At 40.9% G+C, this 19,573-nt stretch overlaps 1 protein-coding gene across 2 annotated transcripts in view; it reads right to left on the reverse strand.

Annotated features, from left to right (window-relative positions):
* Positions 1–19,573, reverse strand: part of ARHGEF10 (Rho guanine nucleotide exchange factor 10) — a 188,457-nt gene that overhangs the window by 107,013 nt on the left and 61,871 nt on the right. For both annotated transcript variants that reach the window (XM_050950620.1, XM_050950619.1), the window contains exons 3-8: positions 11,145–11,315; positions 9,143–9,433; positions 7,954–8,020; positions 7,320–7,399; positions 4,397–4,453; positions 665–828 (exon numbers count right to left, since the gene is read on the reverse strand). In XM_050950620.1, coding sequence (XP_050806577.1) covers positions 665–828; positions 4,397–4,453; positions 7,320–7,399; positions 7,954–8,020; positions 9,143–9,433; positions 11,145–11,315 — 830 coding nt within the window. The remainder of the gene's footprint in view (positions 1–664; positions 829–4,396; positions 4,454–7,319; positions 7,400–7,953; positions 8,021–9,142; positions 9,434–11,144; positions 11,316–19,573) is intronic.

Raw genomic sequence — 19,573 nt, forward strand, 5'->3', positions numbered from 1 at the left:
TAAATTTAAAATACGAACTCGTTTTTCTTTTTTTTTTTTTTTACTTATGATGTCTCTATCTGAAAACCCTTATAAATTGACATAATGGCATACTTATTACATTGTCTTTACTATATGTTTATCAAAATCTTTTCAGACATGTATATAGAATGAAAGATGAAAGTGGACACCAACGGGCAGAAGCCTATGGACTGATAATGATCATGATTAATATGTGCTTGATATATGCTTGTGATTGTCTATTAAAAAAGATCATAAAGCATAATGCTTAAAACTAACTTCTGTTTCATGAAGAATGGTTAAATTTCCTTTTTCTAAGTATTTAAAAATGACATTTATAAAATAACATGGTGTAAAACTATTATCATCACAAACTGCAACTTAAAACTTTTTACATGTATAAACATTTTACCCACTTGGTGCATTTGCCTCATGGCGCACAAATCTGAACTCTGTTTCAAAAATCTGCACAGAAGAAATTTTTTGTGCACATGGCCTTTCAAAAATTAGATGGAACATTATTCAGAGCTCATTTGCAAAGATGCTCTTTGTCCTTGAAAGCTGGGTTCATGAGAGGGTATGGGGACAACTGGACAAGGTAAATGTTGAGCAATCAGGGTAATTAGAAAAAACTAATAAGGAAAGACTGCTGTGGGTTACATACCTGTCTTTTGTGGTTGCCTCGCAAAAAGGAGCTGGGAAATCCGTCTTTGCACTCTGAGTCACTTTGCTCTTCATAGCTTTCAAACTCACTTGAACTCCATCCATATTCTAGGGAGCTGTTTCCACCTTCATCTCCGTTTTCAACATCATCATAAATCATTTCCTCTGCATGTGTTAATACCAAAACACAAAAGAAAATACAATATTTTACTTAGCATCAAAGAAGTGTTTTAATTCCAAAGTGCCTGTTTCCTATTGGCTACAGCATGGATTGGCAACCCTCGGCCTATGGCCCACCAGGGTAAGCACCCTGGAGGGCCAGGCCGTTTGTTTACCTGCTGCTTCCACAGGTTTGGCCGATCACAGCTCCCACTGGCCGCAGTTCACCATCCCAGGTCAATGGGGGCTGCGGGAAGCAGCAGCCAGCATATCCCTCAGCCCACGCCACTTCCTGCAGCCCCCATTGGCCTGGAATGACAAACTGCGGCCCGTGGGAGCTGCGATTGGCTGAACCTTCGGACGCGGCAGGTAAACAAACCGGCCCGGCCCACCAGGGTGCTTACCCTGGCAGGCCGCGTGCCAAAGGTTGCCGATCCCTGGGCTATAGTCTGCCCTTTGCAACACTGCATAGATAGCAGTAGGAAGCCTTTTCTCAGCGTTCAAGCTTCCAGGCAGATATCAATCTGGTGCACCACAGTAGCATGTATGGCTAATGCTCTGGTGCCCACACCATGCTTCCTAGGGTGACCTCTTCAAGGAGGGATGTCCAATATATGTGTTCATCTTTATTGTGCTGGTTTGCTGGTGCTAAGGCAGGATTTGCCTCTATATGTTTTTATTTTATATACAGTAGATCTTTGAACAAATGCTGCTCATTGTGCACGCAAGTTCAGTGGGATGTCAACATAATTACTACCATGCATATGGTGAGCAGGAATTGACCCTCTATATGTAAATTCCCCTTGATGTATCTTGCTACCACATATACTACCTCACTTTAGGAACCTTTTCATGATCAATACACACAACAGATGAAGTATTCTGGTTAGGAACAAATTAAAAAGTTATCACTTTAAGTAGAATGGATTAGACATAAGTATAGCAAGAACTATGCTTCATAACCCACTTTCATCCTCCCAGCTACATTCATAATCAGCAGTCATGAATGCATCACCTCAAATTATCAAGGAGCATTACCTTATGTATAAACTAGATTAAGAGCTCAAAACATTAAGCTTTTTCCGATCACTAACCAAGTGGCTTCATATCAGCAGCCACTCCAAGTGCTGTCAGCTAAAAATTAATGAAAAACAGTTTGCACAATTACCAATTGAATCGGTTATTAAAAATGACTTCATTGTTTGGGGAAATGCTTTTAATTGCTTTATTAACGTCTGTCTCCTACTTTCCATCTTTACTGTGACTGATGTTTTAGCTGGCACAGGCATCAGCCATTGATTCTAAATGAAATGGAAAGATTTTACGGCCAAATAATCATGAGAAAGCAGGTATTTGCTTTCATAAGTATAAATGGCATTATTTGTACCATTACAATTAAGGTAGGTAGGCACTTGTATTATAAATTTCTACTTTCTGGGAGATCATAATTACAAACTGTTCTGCAGTAAAACTCAGCACACCTGACCAGCACTTTGTAGATAATGTTTGATTTATGCAACAGTATACAAAAAAAGAGACAAGATGTAGGTTATATGTAAATGACAAAATGTTTCAGAGGAAAAAAATTTGACTTTATTTTTGCACATTTGAATGGCCTAATACTTATTAAATTCAAAAACTAAAATTTGATAAGTAATAGTTTTGTAATATTAATTAATATTACTTAAAGCATTTGGTATTAACAGAAAGTGAACTCCTGGAAATGCTGAAACTCAGCTTTTGAATCTAGCTGAGTTTTTTCCATAAATATAGTCTGTTCTTAAAAAAAACACACTTCCTGCATGGCACCATTCAATGGCATTCCAGCAAAACAGAGAATTTAACAAAAAAAATCATTGTACTGACAGCAAACTCTAAAATTTGTGGATCATATATAGTTAAATAGCTCTGATTTGGGGTCCAGTCCTGTAAACAATCTGTGTATAAAACTCCCACTGACTCCAAGGGGAGATTTGCACAATACAGCACTTATGAGAAGGAGTCATTGGCCCCAGTTCCGCAATGACAGCAGTGTGGGTAGATCCTGCCCCCAAGCTAAACTCCAGTGAATTCAATGGATCTGCCTGAACTGCAGAATGGGGGCCTCATATTTGGGAAATTCATGAGACAGGGACAGTGTCTTCCTGTTAAAACACATACAGATTGCGGATTATAAAGGTACAAACATTACTACAAACAGCACACATTCTAAATTCCTAATACTATTCATCATTAAACATGGTGTGATTACTTTAAAAATTCCTTATAAATTCAAGAAATTAATTCATCCAATAGGATAAATATGCATTCCCAACCTGTTCTCAGTTTAAAAACAAACAAATCCTTAGATGTTAATTGCAAAATTATCAGTTCAGATGGTCACAAAAACCAGTTTTTCCCCCCATGGAAAGTTTAGACTTTTCAGTTAAAAATAGAAAGCTGAAAATTTTCAGCTGAAAACTTTTGATTCAAAACCAAAGATTTTGATTCGGATTTGATTGTAGTTCAGGTTCCTCATGCCTCATTCTCTTCTATGGGTTGGGCTTGGAGACTGAACTACATCTTGGTCTCCCTCTCTTGTGGAGCCACCATGGTGCATCATGGGAATCCCTGGTCCTGGTGTATGATGGGGGATGTAGTTCAAATGGAGACTTCCCAGTAAGGAAGGTACTTGAGAAAGGTGTGACTTTGAAGATCACATTATCTAATATCTTGAAACAACACTGCACCCAACATTCCATTACTCACAATTTTCAAGGTGAAAACCAATGGTGCCAGGATTTCAAAGTCTACTCTTGTCCCTCCATCAAGTAAAGGAGTTAGGTTAGTTTGGAGTTAGAATAAAACTTTTCTACAGAGGTATACATAGGTGGGTTGCAGCCTCTTCGAATTTCTTCTTTGACTGATTGATGTACAGTAAGCTGTAGTAGAGTAGTGGACTGCTAGGTGCAAGGAGCTCATTGGCATGAGTTCTCTTCCTGATTTGTTACGTTACAGTTGGTCAAAGAACAGATTTTGTTTGAGACTTGGTTGCTGGCTAACTTTACCCTTGAGTGGATTGACATGCTAGGCAGTCAGCAGCTGGAGCTTTAGACATCAGAAAGCTCCACTACATTTAGATATCAGGTGCTATTCTACTTCACCCAAGAAGATCCCCAAGTCTTGTGGTTTTGAAAACACTCTTTTAGGCCAGTTCTCTCTATAATTCTAGATTTTTTTTTAACAACAACAATACCCAAAGGGCAAGACTGTGACTGTGGCAGAGGTCTGAATGTTCAAAATGGTCCCTTCTGGCTTTGGAATCTATGAATCAGGCCTTTGAACAACATAACAGAAGAGGCTTTTGGAGGCAAATTTTGACAGGAGTAGTTCTTAATTTGGAACTTCGTAGGACTTGATGATTTGTGACACAATGTTAATGGCATTTACATGCAGTTTTGGGTATGAAACTTATACCTATATGTCTGTCTGATATAAATTCCCCTGGATCATATTATAGTTTTATGTATGCGTTAAAATAAAACCTGTGATTGTATTAAATCATCATCATCAAAGCTACCACACAAACTCAAACCTGGTTCAGTGTCTGAATCTTCTTTTGGCACATCATCATAAATTACTTCATCTGGGTCTAATAACAAAAAGGAAAAACAGTGGGGAAAAGCTTTTTAGATTTGACTCAGACCAACAAAGACTTTGGGTGTTATTAGCAAACGTGTATAATAGAGCAATACCCTATTTTCTGTTTACATATAAATATCAGCATTTTGCCAGTACTTCCATTCAATCAAATAACATAAATAAAGTATAATTATAATCATGTTTATTATGGATATTATTAATCATAACAGTGATGGCTCATGTGGCAATCATTATATCTGGCAGAAATTTCAGTTAAGCTGCAAAGTGCACTCAGGGAGCTCTCCTGTACATCCTGCGATTCTTTTTTTGCTCTCTCCCAGCACTCTCCCATTCCAAATCCCTGCACTAGACCCAACCCTGCAGCTAGGATGTTAAGGTGATCTGATTTTACAAGGTGAAAAAACAGTCTATTGTCCTGGTGTCTGGGGTGTGACCAGGAGAGTGGAGAGGAAGGAAAAGGCAGCCCACACTCATCTTACTCTATTTTTTAAGCTTTTGTTTATTTCTTCCATTTCTTCACTTCCCCTGACATTCACCACACTAAATGTTCTCCTCCCCACCGTGCCACTGGTATTCAGTTCTTTGTCTGTCTCATTCATGCTCAGTCCTACATCTTCCTTCTTACTCTTTTTAGTTCCAACCCCGCCCCACACCCTGACACAATCCAGCTGGCTCAGAAACTGCCGGACATAATTGTGTACAGCTGGGCCGCCAATAGGTTCATCATTTACAGAACTGCCTAGAATCTGACTCCATCTGAAGGGAGGGCTGGCGGGAAGGGTGTTCACTGACAATCTTCATCCACAGCAGGGTGGCAGACCTGACAGACCTGGCATATATATATGTGCTCCCCCAACCTGCCATGAATTTCACTGACTCAGCTGGCCCATGGCTCCTTCAGGGGGCCAGGCTACAAGGTTTAAAAAAAAATCAGGGCAAAACACTGTCTTTCACTAAATAATCTGGGCAGAACACCAGACCCTGAAAATCAAGAGAGTCTTGGTTTCCTGGGACAGAGTCGCTCTATCTCCAGGGACCACACAAAGTCATCCTTTAGCGTGACCTTAGATCTGTCTAGCACACACACTATCCATGATATTTATCACAATTTTTTCTTCATCATTTATAACCTTTCGGGAGCTTGAAACTGAAATTGGTTCAACTGAAATGTTTTCTCCTCCTTTGTGCAAGCCAATTGGATTGTTACTGTAAGGTTGTCATGAGTGCTAAACTGCAGGCACTGGTGTCATTGTCAAGAATCCCTGATGTAACTGTTCAAGACCCAGACTCTGACTGGAAGTAATTTAATGATTATGTTGGAGAACTAAGAAACAGGTTGGAGCGATAAGGTAACTGCCCACTCCTCCCAATTTCCATGTCGGAGACATTTCCAGACCAGTGGGCATCATTTCTTTGTCCTGGCTGAGCTATGTTACACAGCTCAGGCAGGGAGAACGCCTCTTTAAGCTACAGAGCTTCTTTCAGTTTCCTGCCCTGAGATAGAGACTAATTCAACAAGCTAAGTGCCGGTTTCCCACATTAGGATATAGAGGGATTCACTTAGCCTGCCCGGAGTTCTTCACTCTCAATCTCTCCATGATGAATCCAATTGCCATATGTGGCAAATAGACATGGGCAGCTGCATAATGCCAGTTTCAGCCCCAAGTGACTCTCCCAAGGTACAAGTACCCTCCTTTAAGGCAAGGTCACTGTAGGAGGCCAACTGTCACTCTAGGAGACCAACAGGCCTGCAGCCAAAGAAGAGATTGGGGACTTGATGGAATCATGAGAGGTCATAAGCAAATTTCTTTCTCAATATACACCTCTACCCCAATATAATGCAGACTGATATAACGCAAATTCGGATATAACGCGGTAAAGCAGCACTCTGGGGGACGGGGCTGCTTCACCTCATTATATCTGAATTCGTGTTACCGCAAGCTGTTCCTCTGCGCCCCCCCGTTACTGTGCCCTCCCCCGGCCCTCCCCCGCCAGCTCACCTCCGCTCCACCTCCTCCCATGAGTGCGACGCAGCTCCGCTTCTCCCTCCTCCCTCCCAGGCTTGCTGCATCAATCAGCTGTTTTGTGCGGCAAGTCTGGGAGGGAAGAGAAGCAGAGCTAAGAGGCATGCTCATGGGAGGAGGCGGCAGTGGCAAAGTGAACTGTGGCGGGGACCAGTTCCTCTGCACCCCCACCTTACTTGCTGCGGCCCCCCCTGCCCCAGTTCACCTCTGCCTCCTCCCTTGAGTGCACTGCTCAGCTCTGCTTCTCCTCGCTCCCAGGCTTGCCGCGCAAAATAGCTGATTGGCGCAGCAAGCCGGGGGGAGGGGGGCAGAGGAACTGCTCCCCACTCATCTCCGCTTCCTTCCCTGAGTGCGCTGCCGCTGCTCCACTTCTCCTCCTGCCTTCCAGGCTTGCCAGGCCAAACAGCTGATTAGCGTGGCAAGCCTCGGGGTCGGGGGGGGGGTGAAGCTGGGGCAGGGAGTAGAAAAAGCAGTTCCTCTCCCTACCCTGATGTAATGCAGTCTCACCTATAACACAGTGAGATTTTTTGTCTCCTGAGGACCGCATTATATTGGGGTAGAGGTGTATATCCATCAGATGGGGCCAAATTATCCCCCCAGTTACTGGTACATGACTTCACTTTCTTGAACAAACACTTATTGTGAACAGAATTTGGTCCTATACTAAAAATGGAGAAGCATGTTTTTTAATTGTTGTTATTTAGCTCTGGAACATATTTGAAAAATGCAGGAAAAGACAATGTAGATGTCCCCAGTCATAAAGCTGTGATTGATGATGACACTGAGTCACCTACTGACACAGTGACACTGCTGTGACTGATTGACACTTACTTTCCATCCATGATGTGTTTGCAGGATCTGCAACCCATTTGGCTAGAGCATCTTCTTCTTTACAGACCTGGTTATCTTCACTTGAAAAAAACCCACAATTAAAAATCTTGCAATGTTAGTTTTAAACCATGTCAATAAGCAGCTAAGTTCTACTCATCTTTTTCCTCTTATTCTTAAATTAAAAGGCACTAGAAAACTGTTGGCTAGTTCAGACTCAATACGTAAGTTTTATGTTTTTGTTTTTAAGATCTAAGTGACTTAATATGAAATTAAGAGTTTAACTTTAGCAACCCATTGTTGACAATATTAGCTTAAATAAATAAAATCACTTGTTCTTCATTTTCCAGAGAAATTCTGTGTGTTTGCAGTCTCCCTGTAAGGCAGAAAATTAAACCTCTCTCTTTCACAGATGTCAAAGGGTCACTTGTAATGGTTTTATATGCAAGAGTTCACCCAGTGCTGATGCTAGTATACAGAGATGATCTGGCACCACAAAGCACAATGAAAGTTGAAGTAGTTAAAAACCCAGCAATGCTAATGTCAGACAAGAAAAAATAAAACTAAAAATATAAAAGTAACCAACAAACCATCTCATGAATTAGGATTTGGAGATAAATAAATGTTGCCAAATTACCTATTTGGGGGATCCTCTGAGCTCAAGGAATTACTATTGCCATCTTCAGTTACTGACTGCATACCAACTAAAAAGAGTAGAAGAAAGCAGAGTTACTAGAATGCTAGGACTGAAACATTATTTTCGTTCAAATGTCAGCTTCTAACTTAAACAATTAATAGTACTGCTACTATTAACCATAATCTGCTCTTATAAAATGCCCTTTATCTACAGATCTCAATGTGGTTTATGAACACCTCTCAAAAATAATTAAGCTTCTTGGTGTTATTATATCCATTCTGGCAACAGGGATACTAAGGCACAGGGGAACAGCAAGTCAGTGGCAGAGTTGTTACCAGAACCCAGAGCTGAATGAATGACTGGTTTTTCAGTTTGCTAGCAGTTAAAAAAAGAAAAAAATGGTTCGGGTCAAACCATGTCTGAAAATTCAGTAAAATGTGGGTGAATTGAAAAATAATTGACAACAACTTTGTTTCAAGTCAAACAAAATGTTTCATTCAACCAAAAATGAACTGCTTTTTTCTATTCTGTACACTTCATAAATGCACAAAATGGCTTTTAGTCCAGTGGTAAGGGCAGTCTCCTGGGATGAGGCAGATCAGGGTTCAGTTCCCTCACCCTACCTGAGGTGGAGAAGAGATGTGAACTTTGATCTCCCATTTTGCTCTAGCCTATCAAATAATCTGTTATGGGTCTCTCTCAATCTCTCTAGGTGAAATAATTCCACTCTGTATCAAATACTTGACAGAGAGAAAGTAAGTGACTCTGGTGGTAAGGGCACTCACCTGGGAGACCAATTTCATGTCCTTGCTCCACCGACTAATGGTTGAGAACCAATGGTTTGAAGAAACTGACTATGTAGAAGGGTTTTTTTGTTTAAAAAAAATGTGCGTTTGCGCGCTTGCTTTGAAGTGCACTAATCCCACTTCAATAGTTTTTTCTTAAATGGCCCACTCCTAATAATACAGAGTCCTTCATCGATTTTTTTTCTCTTTAATAAACAAAAATCCTTCTCAGGTGACTGGGAGCGAAGTTCAGCTGTGTACTCTGTGATGGAGATGATTTTCAATTGTTAAAGAGTTCCCTACAGACTTCTACAGTGCTACACAAAAACTGAAAGGGCAACATGGTTCACTGAAATTAAACTAGGTCGCTACCTGAGAGGGAGTAAATTCAAGAGATATTGTACCTTCTTCGTCCACAGAAACACTGCGTATTATGACAGGACTGGAGTATGCCGGCAGCATCAGTGGTAAATTGGATGGTACAGCATAGCCACAGGGTACCGGAACAGAATATCCACCAGACAAGTTAGAGCTTGCATTTTCATCTTGAGGATTGGGTTCTGGTGATGAGGAATGATCCTTTTCTTGGATTGGTGAAATATTTATGACTGAATACGGGTTTACTTTTGTTGGAGAGCCCTCTGCACAGGATTCTGTTGTTTGTATTTTCTCAGTTCTACCTATGTTGTCATCCCCTTGACAAATAAAAGCAGCATAAGCTTTCGTTTATATCATAAGAACAGAAGAACAGCCATACTGGTTCAGACCACAGGTCCATCTAGCTCAGACAATGGCCAATGCCAGATTCTCCAGAGGTAATCATCAATTAATCCATCCCCTGTCGTCCATTCCCAGCTTCTGGCAAACAGAGGCTAGTGGCACCATCCCTGCCCATCCTGGCTAACAGCCATTCATGGACCTATCCTTCATGAATTTATCCAGTTCTGTTTTGAACCCTGTATAGTCTTGGCCTTCACAACATCCTCTGGCAAGGAGTTCCACAGGTTGACTGTGTGTTGTGTGAAAAAATACTTCCTTTTGTTTAAACCTGTTGCCTATTAATTTCATTTGGTGATCCCAAGTTCTTGTGTTATGAGAAGGAGTAAACAACACCACCTTATTTACTTTCTCCACACCAGTCATGATTTTATAGATCTCCATCATATCCCCTCTTAGTCATCTCTTTTCCAAGCTGAAATTTATATTGCACTAAATAGTAACTCTAGTTTTATATGGCTTCTGCCACTGTAGTATCTGAGCACTTTTAAAGTATTTATTCTCACAGCACCCCTGTGAGTTGTGACAATGCTATTTTCCCCAATTTATAGATGGCGAACTGACACACATTGGGTGGGGGTGATGTCCTTTTAGCCCAGTGGTTAGGGTACTCACCTGGGATGGGAGGAGACTCCTGGTTCAAGTTCCCCCTCCATCTGACAAGGAGAACAGATTTGAACAGAGCTCTGCCATCTCTCGGGTGAGTACCCTAGCCATGAGGCGATGGGATAATCTGATGCAGGGCTCCCTCAATCTCTCCTGTTGAAGATGTTCCACTTTGGACAAATAATGAAAGAGTGATTGGCGCAAGGAGGATGGGATCCTGGTTCTCCCACCTTCTAGGTGAGTGACTCTATAGCCTGGTGGTTAGATCATGTCTAAGAGTGGATGGACATGGTGAATGCTCTTAACAGACACACAGGTCCACAGCTCCTAATAGTCAAAGAAAGGTTTGTTTTCATGTATGGGACAAAAATATGCTCCATTTATTTTTAAGAGCACATCCACTCAATGCCACCAACCAGGTTGCCCAAGCTGAGGGAAGCATGCCCCCCAGCTGCCAAGTTGACACTACAGTTATGTCTTCACAGCCCAGGTCATCAGAAAATAAACTGAAAATAGTCATGTAAACTGTGCCTTGAAGTGGCTCAGGCTCTGAAGCCAACATCACTCTCTAGCCTTCAGAGTGTGAACCACAATTTCGAAGCACTGTCTGCACAGCTATTTTTAGAGTGCTAGTGTGAGCCCCACCGGGAGGCTCACTTACACAGACTATGTAGACACACCCTATGAAGCTTCCCTAGAGATATCCACAGATAATCATTGTCACAAAGACCCTACCATCACAGCAGATGTTTGCACAAGACAGGGATGAGGAAACCACTTCCTAGGTTAAGTGCAGCAGGGGAATAAGAATCCAGTCAGGGACAATAGCTACCCTTTCTCCTTGTTAAGTCCATAAGGAACTAAAAGTATTTGGGATAAATTAAATCACTTTCACATTCCGTCTATGGAAATATTTTTGTGACCTACAGCAATTCTATCAGCATGAAAAGCATCTGATGAACATGGGGCTTGAGCCTTACTTGAGCAGTCCTCCCCTGGCCTACTAGCCATATAAAGGCTTACCTGTGGAGTTAGTGTCTTCATGTTCTACATTAATCCCAGAGTCTGAAGCAGATGGCACAAGTGCTTGTCTGTCTGCTTCTGGTATTTCATCGCCACTATCGAAATCAAATTGTTCCCCTTCTTCCTCCTCTTCATCATTGGTACCACAGCCTTTTAATTCATTTTCTAGAACTGAGCAGAGAAAAACCATTTTTTATTAATGATTTAGTGAGATAAGTGCTCACTGTTGTGAATGAGGGTTGCACAATTAGATCCTAGAGAGCCTAAAATTCTAGGACAAGGAAGTGCTCCTTGATATATTTCTACCATGAAGTTCTCAGTAATCTTTTTAATGTAAATCGTGCCAAGTAAATACATATCTAATACAACACATTTCTATTTTTAATAGAAACCAGCCAAAACCAAAAAACTTGTTGAAGTTTATGCATAACAGCTTCCTCTGAAAATATTGGAAAAGTTCGGATCTGAATCCAGATCCAAATCTAAACTTTGTGACTTAAGCCTCTTCTTTCCTTATAGACTCTCAAAAGTCCAAGGCCAGAAGAGATCATTGAGATCATCTCACCTCCTGTATAACACAGGCATAGAACTCCCCCAAAATAATTCCTACGGCAGGGGTTGGCAACCTTTCGGAAGTGGTGTGCCAAGTCTTCATTTATTCACTCTAATTTAAGGTTTCGTGTGCCAGTAATACATTTTAACGTTTTTAGAAGGTCTCTTTCTACAAGTCTATAATATATAACTAAACTATTGTTGTATGTAAAGTAAATAAGGTTTTTAAAATGTTTAAGAAGTTTAATTTAATTTAAAATGCAGAGCCCCCCAGACCAGTGGCCAGGACGCAGGCAGTGTGTGCGCCACTGAAAATCAGCTCGCGTGCCTCCTTCGACATGCGTGCCATAGGTTGCCTACCCCTGTCCTAGAGTATAGCTTTTAGAAAAAACATCCAATCTTATTTTAAAAGTGGCCAGTGATGGAAAAAATCCACCATGACCCTTGGCAAATTGTTCCAATGATTAATTACTCAAAACTGCTAAAAATTATGCCTTATTCAGTCTGAATTTGTCTAGCTTCAACTTCCACAACTAGCATCATATTGTGCTATACCTTTCTCTGATAGGGAACAAATGTTTAATGAGCTGTTCAATCTATGTAGATACCTATAAACAGTGATCAAGTCACCCCTTAACCTTCTCTTTGTTAAGATAAATAGATTGAGCTCGTTGAGTCCATCATGGCACGTTTTCTAATCCTTTAATCATTCTTGTGGCTCTTCTCTGAAATCTCTCCAATTTATCAATATCTTTCTTGAACTGTGGATACCAGAACTGGACAAAGTACCCAGCAGCGCTCACACCACTGGCTAGATTCTACAGAGATAAAACAACCTCTCTACTCCTACTCAAGACTCCCCTCTTTATGCCTCCCAGATCACATTAGCTCTTTTGGTCACAGCATCATAGTGAGAGCTCATATTCAGCTAATTATCCACCACATACCCCAAAATCTTTTTCAAAGTCATTGCTTCCCAGAACAGAGTGTCCATCCTGTAAGTATGACCTACATTCTTTGTTTCTGGGTGTATATATTTACATGTAGCCATATTAAAACATATATTTTTGCCTGCGTCCAGTTTACCAAGTGATCCAGATCACTCTGTATCAATGGCCTGTTCTCTCCATTATTTACCACTCCCGCCAATTGTTTTGTCGTTTGAAAATTTTATCAGTGACGACTTCATGTTTTCTTGTAGGCCATTGATAAAATCTTAAATAGCATACAGAGTACATTGAAAATGCACCCACTCAATAATGGTTCCCTATTTACATTTTAAGACCTACCAGTTATTCAGTTTTTAATCTATTTAATGAGGGCCATGTTAATTTTAGATCAAACTTTGGTTTCTCTGCTGAAACTGCCAATAACAGCACCAATTAGTGCCAGTATGACAATAGCACAAACTCTCTTCACATGGGCCATCAAATATCTATCAGATGGTATTGAGTTATGCTCAGTACCAGCCAGAGCTGGCTTTGAGCAAGTGAGCTAGGGTGAAACGTTCTCTATTTTGTCAGCAAACCTGTAGGTCACCAGCACTCCTCTTTTCTAAACTCTGACCTTTGTAAAAGTAACAGCTGAATCAATGTAATTACGTCTCCTGTGACCATCCAGACAGGGCGAGCTCCTTGACTCTGTCCATGAAAAATTGGGAGGGATGAAGTGCAGAAGGAGGAGGTGTTCCTCCCATAGGCCCTTCTATCTTCTTGGCAGAGATGGGTCTCAGCAGGGTTTATGTGGCAGGAACTGGGATCCAGCTGCTGTCTGTGGTACTATCCTTGTGTGACAACAGCATCGTGGATACCTCATTAGGATTTAATTCTGACACAGTAAAGCCCCCACTGTTGCTCTGACTGCCTAAGTTCAGAGAACTTAATCAATGGCAGTCTCAGCTCCTACTAGAGCCATTCTGCCAGGGCAATGGTGGACATGGCAGCAAAAAGAGGAAGCCTGCTCAAGCAGTGGTACCTGCTTCCACCAATCTCCTTTTGTGTGGGTCATCAGAACACAAAGGGTTGAGACACATCTTAACCCCTCCCACTTTGTGCCTGGCACAACACCCCATCCGAAGCCCCATGCCTCCTGATGAGAAAACTGCCAGAAACCCCTATGAGATGGAAGTAATAACGAGTGGGTTTTCTGCCCTGTTCCCACACTCCCCCTCCCCCTCCTCCAGCCTTTTCCACAGCAACAGGATGTACATTCCATAATATATTTTTAAAGTACATATTTTTCAACAACATATTAAGTGTGTAAGAGAAATAAAATTTACCATTTTTTTCTTCAGGTAATATGAGTTAAAAGCAAACTCCTGCAGGGTTTATTAAATCTCCTGAGTTGTGATGATTTTATCACCATCTTCACTAGCTAGGACATGCTTGGTATCCTTATGATAAAACCCACACAATTCACACCCCTTGACTGTTTAGATTGTCATGGTTATAAACCTTCTTGCCAGAGTTTCAGTTTCTTCAGGCTGAGACAGCATATTTTATGATTATACAACAAGACCTTTCACACAGTCCTCCTCTAGACGGGAAAAGGTGACTCTTTTTTTTAAAAGGAACAAAAATGTACAAATTGACTGCTCACTATCATATCTTATGGTTGAGGCAACAGGACACTTAATTTCAAGCCATTTTCTTCATGTGTTTATATGCTGTAAAAAGTTATCTTTGGGGCTGAATCTTTACATACACCTCTACCTCGATATAATGCGGTCCTTGGGAGCCAAAAAATCTCACTGCCTTATAGGTGAGACCATGTTATATCAAGTTCGGGCCAATACACCATGCCAGCAAGAGCCAGTATGCCACGCCAGACTGGACCAGCTTCCCCGGCTGTGACTTAAAGGGCTCAGTGCTCCAGCTGCTGTGGGGAGCCCCGAGCCCTTTAAATCACCGCCAGAGCTCTGGCAGCAGGGCTCAGGTGGAGATTTAAAGGGCTTGGGGCTCCCCACAGTGGCCAGAGCCTCTGGCCCTTTAAATCACTGCCCAAGCCCGGCTGGCTCTGGCAGCCGGGCTCAGGCAGTAATTTAATGGGCCCGGGGCTACACATGAATTCAGCTATAACGCGGTAAAGCAGCAGGGTTCAGGTGGCACTTTAAAGGACTGGAGGCTTCCCGCTGCTTTATCACATTCTATCCGAATTCGTGTTATATCGGATCATGTTCTATCGGGGTAGAGGTGTATTGGTCCAAATGTGATCCCCCCCACCCAAATTGATAAATTCTATGAGGCTGATACAGTGCCCATTGAAGACAATAGAAAGACTTTCACTGACTTCAGTGGGCTTTGGATTAGGCCTAGGTGACCATTTTTGAGTTATCAGATTATGGGAGGGGAAAAAATGGCTTTCAATTTTTTCAGGTGCTTTACTTGTTATTGGAAAACTCAAACCTCAACTCCTGTGCAAAATCTGAGTAAACATTTTTGTGTGTGTATGAAGATGCCATGTCAGTGAATACATGCAGCTGATAACCCACTGGCCACACCACAGCTCTTAATATACCTTGCTGCCCGTCCTGCCAATCTCCATTGAACCTCCTGCTGAGCTATGCATCTAAACAGTTGGTCCCAATGATCTCAGTCTGATTCTCCTCTGTCTTGCATCTTGCGTAGCCATTTACACCTGAACAATGTGGGGTGAAACACTAGCAGAAGTGTGAGTGAATCAGGCCCATGAAGAGAACTTTGGGGCCTTGGAATATCATGTGCATTGTGACCCTATCCCTCCCATTTCTTTATTTACACAGAGGTTACAGACATTTCGAGAGGACCTGAATTCAGGGCCATGGTACTATTGTCCCCCCTTTCCCTCTGATAAGTAGAGAATTTTGATGTGGTACCTACTTTACCCAAGGGTAAATGGTGACACATGGAGCCAGGCAGTGGAAAGTCTGGCCCACTGAAAAGAGAAGCAGAAAAAAGAAGGCAGAAAACAAAGAAGATTAGATTTATTCATCTGGAAACAATAGATTTAATGCACTATTCCATCACACCAGTTTTACAGCCACCTACCTCCTTTGTCTGTGAATGTAGCCCAGTATCACTGACGAACTGCCATCTCCACAAAATTTAGACATTGTGAAGTGGAAGGAGCAATAGGGTGAGGGACTGAAAGTGATACAAGTAAATATGACCCAATCAGAGGAGAATGTTCAAAAGAGCCTTAGTCAGTTAGAAGAATAAGTCTCATTGCCTAAGTATGTTAGAAGCAGAAATTCCATTGAAAGTCACTTTTGAAAAGTCCAACCACAATTTTTACCCCAGCCCGTGCTTTTTAAAGATATTGATTGCTCCATACCACATTTCTGAAATGACCTCTGCACAGAACTTGAAGAGCACTGACAGTGGAAGCTCTCCCACCCACACCAGTCCAGTGATGGAATGAGGAGTTAAGTGGTGGCTGGGGGGAAATAAAGAGAAAACAGTCCTTATCATATTACATACGTTTTAGAAACACTTACTCTGTGGACCAGTGATTATCCTTCAGGAAATTTTAAAACTAGATACTATCTTATGGCACTGCCATGTTCCTTCCTTTCTTCTGTATGAACATGAATAGCTTTAAACCTTAACATCCAATGATCCCTTGAATCTAATAAGTAATAAAAATGTTACTCCATTGAGTCTTTTAATCCTGAGGGCACATTGTTTCACTTGATGAAATGTAAAAACCCATATTATAGCAGAACATAGAAACCCATAATTATATTTATACAGAAAGCACACCTGACCTTTATATGGTTTTGAAAATAAGTATTCTTATAATTGTTTCAATTTGATTAAAACTATTTAAGAAAAAGAATTGTGTCTGTGTGCTTGTGAGCTAAGCAAAGATCATTACTCAGACGTCATCAACAAATAGACAGAGAAGGACCAACTTCTGGGGTGAGAGAGACAAGCTTTTGAGCTTACACAGACCTGAAGCAGAGCTCTGTGTAAGTCTAAAAGCTTCTCTCTCTCACAAACAGAAGTTGGCCCAATAAAAGATATTACCTCACTCACTTTGTCTCTCTAATATCCTGGGACCCACATGGCTACAACACTGCATATATCAGAAAAAGAGTGAGAGAACCCTCTTAGACCAGTTTACCCCATCCAGAGAAAAAGAATAGTCTTAGGCACTAGACTGGGACTCAGGATATCTAGGTTTATTTTCAGGTCTGCCACAAACTTCTTATGTGACCTTGAACAAGTCACAAACTCATTTTGTCACAGTTCCTCATCTGCAAAATGAAAGTAATAGTAGTTCTTTTGTGTCTCTTGTCTATAGTTTGTAAGCTCTTTGAAACCCAGTGGGGTCCTTATCTTGGTGAAGGTCTCTAGATGCTACTGTAAAACATAACAGTAATAGTAAAAGGAAAGGAAGACTCAGGCCCAAGGATATTCTCTCATACATTGATCCTTTCTTTTCCTAAGATGCAATAACAACATGCAAAATTAGTTCCCATAATCTTTAGCAAAGCAATTTGTTTCCTTCAAACTGTTGACATAGATTTCTGTTGATTAAATAGGAAGAATTTACCCAAGTAGGGCAGTGGCACTCTTTCCATAATCATGTCCATTTAATTATTTTATAATTTTACCAGTGGAATTGTATTGGATTGTTCTGACTGATATTGCTTAAACTTGTTTGGACACTCGGGCAATCTAGAAGTTAGCAATGTACCTGTTTACAAATAGATCAGCTACAGATAAACCCAAGCCCTGGTTCTGAATAGCCTCAAACTTAAAGGCAGTTCAGATACAAATGTTTTAGCCTGTGTGCCTATGATAGATCACTAAATTTCCAGCCACAAGACACTCCCAAACTTTGGAAGAGTTCATCTCCAGGTCCAGACTTTGAACCTGAAACCTATTTCATTTTAATGCAGTGTATTGAAGGGACACCATCACGTTAGAGAAAATGCTAAAGTGAAATCTATGAAGGGAAATGATCCCTGGCTCCCTGCTCCACTATGGAAGAGCTACACCAAGGACAGCAGGCAGATGTACTGCTGCTGCTCCCTCTGTTTCCTTGGCAGAAAATCCCAACTTTGTTAGAACCGAGGCGCCAAAGACACTCTTCCAATGGGGAAATGTACTGACTCAGCAAATCCCACAGCCATCCTGTCCCCTTTTACCATGCCAGTTATGCCAACTTTTTCTGCTGCAATAATCCCCTACACACAAACAAACAGGCATATAATTTATTGTTGCCACTAAGATACTCCGCAAGGGTTTCTGAAGGCAGAAACCAGATTCAGTCCTGAACCAAGTCTGGCCCTACAGTACTGTCAATTCTCTTGCAATACTCAGTGCATTTCAGAAAGCCCCAGCTCCTGAGAGATTGCGAAGAAGTGAGACTCTCAGCTTTCTTTTAAAGAAAGTACACTTTTAGCTCTTGTGGTTGCAGAGAAGAGCTTGAAAATGGGATCCCAGAAGCTAAATAACCACAAGATAAATAAAAAGATCCAACATATTTTATTTTAAATGTAGTGATTCTTAAGCTAATTTCATGATGATTTAGGGTAGTGGTCCCCAACCTTTTCGTCTGGCGAGTGTCAGATGAAGGACTGTGGCGGAGGTCGAGCAGCCGCCGAAATGCCGCCGAATTTCAGCGGCGATGCTTTTCGATGATGTCGCTTATTAGCAGCAAGCGGCGACATCAAGAGGCGTTGCCGCCAAAATGCCACTGAATTTTGGTGGCATTCAGCGGATGCTCGACAGCCACCAGGACGCGGGCGCATTTAGATGCCCCTGCACGCACTGTGTTGGGGACCACTGATTTAGGGCCTGATTTGTGACTTTTTTGGGGGGAGGGGGGCTAATTTTATGCATATTTCATACATTTTTCCTCAGCCTTAGCAACAAGAATAGACTAATCAGTTTAACTTTCTGACAGAACTTACAATTCTACACTTAAAAACACAGCTACTGAATGTTTATTTGTTTAAAAACTATTTCCATGTGAAGTCTGAAAATATTATGAAAATACATTTCTACTTCAAAAGCATATTTTGTTTCCAATCATGTCGTTCCAAATTTGACCTTTGTCCCTTTATATGTTATGTAGATATATGAACATATGAATTACAGGATAAATGAAGGAATGTTCTATTTTCTTATAATTGTTAACATGACATTAGTTATGGTTATTATTATAAATTATGAGTTTTGTGCAATATACTACTTAATGAAGTTACTTTCTCCAGAACAGGTCTCAGAAATAAACAAACAAAGTATGTTTATAGAGACTTGGTTGTGAGTAGCTAAATTTAACACGAACTTTAGCGGTCTACTTTTGGTTGTGCTGCCAGTTGGCATCATGGCCATTTAGTAATTCTGAATTTTCTTAAACTACATACAACAAATATAAAGATAATAGGCTATGTAAAGTGAACTCAAGATTCCTTTTTCCTGGTGGGGGACAGAGAGAAAAGTTCAGGGAGCACAGATGGTGATGTTTTCCTAGAATTTTTAGGGCTGTCAAGAGATTAAAAAAATTAATTATGATTAATTGCACTGTTAAACAATAACAGAATACCATTTATTTATATCTTTTTGGACATTTTCTACATTTTCAAATATATTGATTTCAATTATGACATAATACAAAGTGTACAGCGCTCACTTTATTGTAAATATTTGCACTGTAAATACAAAAGGAATGATATTTTTCAATTCACCTGATACAAGTACTGTAGTGCAATCTCTTTATCATGGAAGTTGAACTTACAAATGTAGAATTATGTACAAAAATAACTGCATTCAAAAATAAAACATAAAACTTTAGAGCCTACAAGTTCACTCAGTCCTATTTTTTGTTTAGCCAATTGCTTAGGCAAATAAGTTTGTTCACATTTGCAGGAGATAATGCTGCCTGCT

The sequence above is a fragment of the Gopherus flavomarginatus genome, chromosome 4 (genome assembly GCF_025201925.1).
Source record: "Gopherus flavomarginatus isolate rGopFla2 chromosome 4, rGopFla2.mat.asm, whole genome shotgun sequence".
Classification (NCBI taxonomy): domain Eukaryota; kingdom Metazoa; phylum Chordata; order Testudines; family Testudinidae; genus Gopherus; species Gopherus flavomarginatus.